This window comes from Mytilus edulis, chromosome 14 (genome assembly GCF_963676685.1).
Source record: "Mytilus edulis chromosome 14, xbMytEdul2.2, whole genome shotgun sequence".
Classification (NCBI taxonomy): domain Eukaryota; kingdom Metazoa; phylum Mollusca; class Bivalvia; order Mytilida; family Mytilidae; genus Mytilus; species Mytilus edulis.
In genome coordinates this window covers 34,754,809-34,758,881 of record NC_092357.1, presented here as the reverse complement: position 1 = coordinate 34,758,881, position 4,073 = coordinate 34,754,809, and the positions used below count along the sequence as shown (strand labels likewise).

General features: G+C 35.6%; 1 protein-coding gene across 1 annotated transcript; it reads left to right on the top strand.

Annotated features, from left to right (window-relative positions):
- The first annotated feature begins 1,953 nt into the window (after window positions 1-1,953).
- On the top strand, window positions 1,954-2,901 carry LOC139504144 (uncharacterized). Its single transcript, XM_071294204.1, has one exon. The coding sequence runs from the start codon at window positions 1,954-1,956 to the stop codon at window positions 2,899-2,901; it is 948 nt and encodes a 315-aa protein (XP_071150305.1).
- Window positions 2,902-4,073: the final 1,172 nt, after the last annotated feature.

Here is a 4,073-nt window from a genome sequence, read left to right as displayed (position 1 = left end):
GTTGTTGGGCCGCTTTCTTATTGAAGTTTTATTAAATTTGAAGGACCCAAATCTATGATGGGTTCCAGATCTATGGCAAAAGTCTGCAAATTCCTAATCTATGGTTAATTATGCCACAAACGCGGAACAAATCACACATTTATGGCAGTATTTTAAATTGATTTGGATACTACGTAGTTTTCCGTCAAAATTAAATAACGTCATTTAACGTTTAAGATGACGCTGACGACGACGGTTTTATCATAAAAAACGAAAATAAAAAGATCGAAAAGCACAAAGTTAGTAAGGATCCATAAGAATCAACAAATTATAATTCAGAATTATGTTTTTTTGCTCTTTTTTTTCTTCTTCTCGTGTTGCTGGTGTTACCAATACCCTTTATTGTACGAGCTTTTATCGTGCATTTGAATTTGCTGTTTTATGTATATATGCTATTGTTTGTATTCCCATGATCTCTTTAATTTTCTGTTAGAAGTAACACATCATAAAAAAAATTGTTAGCTATATATAGACCTTCTCAAATTCAAACTGACCATTATTCCGTGCGTTCATTGTGTATCGTGCGTGTTGCGTGCGTGCATCGTACGTGTACCAATCGTGCGTTCATCATTCATCGTTCCGTGTATTTTCTGTGTAACGTGCGTGCATCGTGTTTTCTTAATCGTGTATCGTGCGTGTATCGTGCGCTCATCAATCATTCATTCTTAACCGTGTACCGTGCGTGTATCGTGCGTTCATCAATCATTCATTCTTAACCGTGTATCGTGCGTTCGTCAGTCGTGTATAATTATGTATATCAGATAACATGCATTTGTCAAACGTTCATCTCTAATTGTGTAACGTTCATACATTGTGGATTTGATATGATAGTCGGTTACAGAGCTCACCAAAGCTTATATTTTTTCTCACGGTTAAAGTATATACATATATAGATATACATACCAGTCTAAATTGAAAACTACGTTAAAACCTATGATTGCGTTGGATAAAAGCCGCAATTTTTATACGTGTGTATGTATATATATATATACACAGGCCAGCGAAAGCTCTTTTTTTTTGAGAGCCCAGGTGGTCGTGTGGTCTAGCGGGACGGCTACAGTGCCGGCGATTTGGTGTCACGATATCACAGTAGCATTGGTTCGAATCCCGGCGAGGGAAGAACCAAACATTTGCGAAAGCAAATTTACAGATCTAACATTGTTGGGTTGATGTTTAGACGAGTTGTATATACATTATGTACACAGCCATGTATCACCATCATTGATGGTGATCCGATGGATACATCTGTTGTAGAGTTGTCACTGACTCAGACGTACTTATAAATATAATTATTTCCTGTGACTGTATATTACATTAACTTGTAGGATCCTTTACTATAGATAATTTAGCTGATCTGTAACAATAACATCTTCATGCCTTATATATCATGTACTGTAGTACGCCGCTAGATTAAAACTGACGCGGAAAGGTAACACATGGTCATCGAAAGCTCTTTTTTTTAGAGCCCGCGTGGTCGTGTGGTCTAGCGGGACGGCTGCAGTGCAGGCGATTTGGTGTCACGATATCACAGTAGCATGGGTTCGAATCCCGGCGAGGGAAGAACCAAAAATTTGCGAAAACAAATTTACAGATCTAACATTGTTGGGTTGATGTTTCGACGAGTTGTATATATATATATATATATATATATATATATATATATATATATATATAACAAGTCAAAAAGGGTACAACATCACCATTAAATAACTATAAAATATACAAATATTAGATATTTCGGATAACAGATATCCTTCTTCAATAATAGCACGATGTCAAATGAATCATGTCAATATATTCAAACTGAGATACTTTTTCTAAATCTTGAATTTATACAATTTAAGCGAACACCACAGACGCTGATACAATTTTAAAATTTCCAAACACGGCGCAAAGATTACTAAGATATGCCAAATGAAAGTAGTTATTTTCAGAATCAAAGAATATTTTGGTAACAAGGATAAAGAGGTGGATAATGAGGAAGACACCGACACGTCTGACTCGGAGGAAGAAATCATAATTCCGCATTTTAAAAAGAAGAGTTCATGGATTCCAAAACCTAGTAAATCTGCTACATTGGAAGATGTTATCGACAAAATCAAATCGGATGTTGTTCATCTAGCTAGCAACAAGTACTCGTCATTTTACAACACCTCTCCTGACGAGAAAAAAGCCATACAATCGCTGAGAAACCGAGATGATATTGTGATAAAACCAGCAGACAAGGGCAGTGCCGTTGTGATAATGGGCAAAGCTAACTACATCGCGGAAGCAGTGCGTCAGCTCTCTGATGAGAGATTTTATAAGAAACTAGACTATGACCCTACTTCCGAGTTTAGCTCCAAAATTATCACTGCGTTACAAACCATGTACAATGACGGTCACATAGATGAGGATACAATTGGTTATTTAAAGCCAGAGAATGCCAAGCCTGGTCGATTGTATCTTCTTCCCAAAATACACAAGGTTAACAACCCTGGTAGACCCATTGTATCCGCAAACGGCCATCCGACTGAGAAAATCTCGGAATTCGTGGATTTTCATTTAAGATCTCATGTAGAAAATCTTCCTTCCCACATTCAAGACACTACAGATTATCTTCGTAAAATGGAATCCATGAACCCTCTTCCTCCGGAAACCCTCCTTGTCACTTTAGATGTCACCTCATTGTATACCAACATACCTCATGATGACGGCATACAATCTTGTAGGGAAATATGGGACTCTCGCAACATTTTAGAACCACCTACTGAATGTTTAGTCCAGCTACTAACTCTGGTCCTGATTTTGGATGGTATGACGTTTTATTTACCATGGATTCCAGGAATCTGCCAAAGATCTAGAACCCTTCATAAATTTTAGTCCTACAAATTCAAAAAAAATCTCAAACGCTTACCAACCGGATTCTCTAACACACTCAAAATAGTAGTTATCGTTTAAAGAAAACTGAAAGGCAATAACACGGAAAATATATCTTACCTTTTACAATAATTGGTTGACTTTCACGTGGTACTCTTTCTTCGTAAGTACGATCAAATGAAGTAGATTGCGAGAAGCAACTACTACTACGACTGTCCATGTCATGCACTCTCATGTTATCTTTTATTCCTTTATCTTCAACATATTCAATTTTAAATTCTTTAAATGCGATACAGTTTTGTTTATATAAATTAGTTACTATAAACTTTCATTATTCCAGCATATAAAACTTTAGATTGGAAATTTCTCATAACTTTTTCTCACATAACAAAACTAAAGATTCAAAGTTAATACTACTTTTTTTGTGTAGCATACTTTGTTTATGAAGTGATCATTACCGTAAAAATGATACTACCCCATTTAATTCTAATTGTAGAGATTTAGGTAACACTATAAAAGAAACTTTCACTGGTTAAATAAATCTGATTTCAATAAAGTGGAAGGTACATATAAACTCGTATGTTGACATTCCTATTTCTATTTAGAATAATGAGACACAGAAGTAACATTTAAAACAATATGATTTGTTTTGGTTTTTTTCTTAAACAAAGCAACTAAGACGACAACGAGGGTCCAATCAAAATCATGAGTCAAAGAAGTAAAGATAATTCCATGACCAAAAACAAAACACGCCATACAGGAATCCGTTGAAAAAATTCAGTGTAAGGACTGCAAACATAATAGTAAACGCGGACTGAAATACTGTGGATTCATTGTTATTCGTTAGAAACGAATTTCCATGGATTTTGTGGGTACAGGTTAACAACGAAGTTAAATGTTCAACGAATGACAAATCTGTTATAGGCTGTATGCAGAACTCAGAAAAAACACGGAAATGAAAATTCATGAACATACAAGTTTTTCTTTATCCGCACAATTGGTACTTGCGAAAACAAAGGAATCCACAGTAGGTGCTTTCTTAACAATAGTGAAAATGACTGCAATGCTCATGACAAGTAACACATGAGTGCTATGTCAAATTCGATTCTAGCCGTAAATGCACAAAACGAAAAGGATACATTGAACCAAATGCGACTTAAAGAGTTATTGAAGTC

Coding starts and splice junctions, on each gene's coding strand:
- LOC139504144 (XM_071294204.1), top strand. CDS start 1,954: ATGAAAGTAGTTATTTTCAGAATCAAAGAATATTTTGGTAACAAGGAT.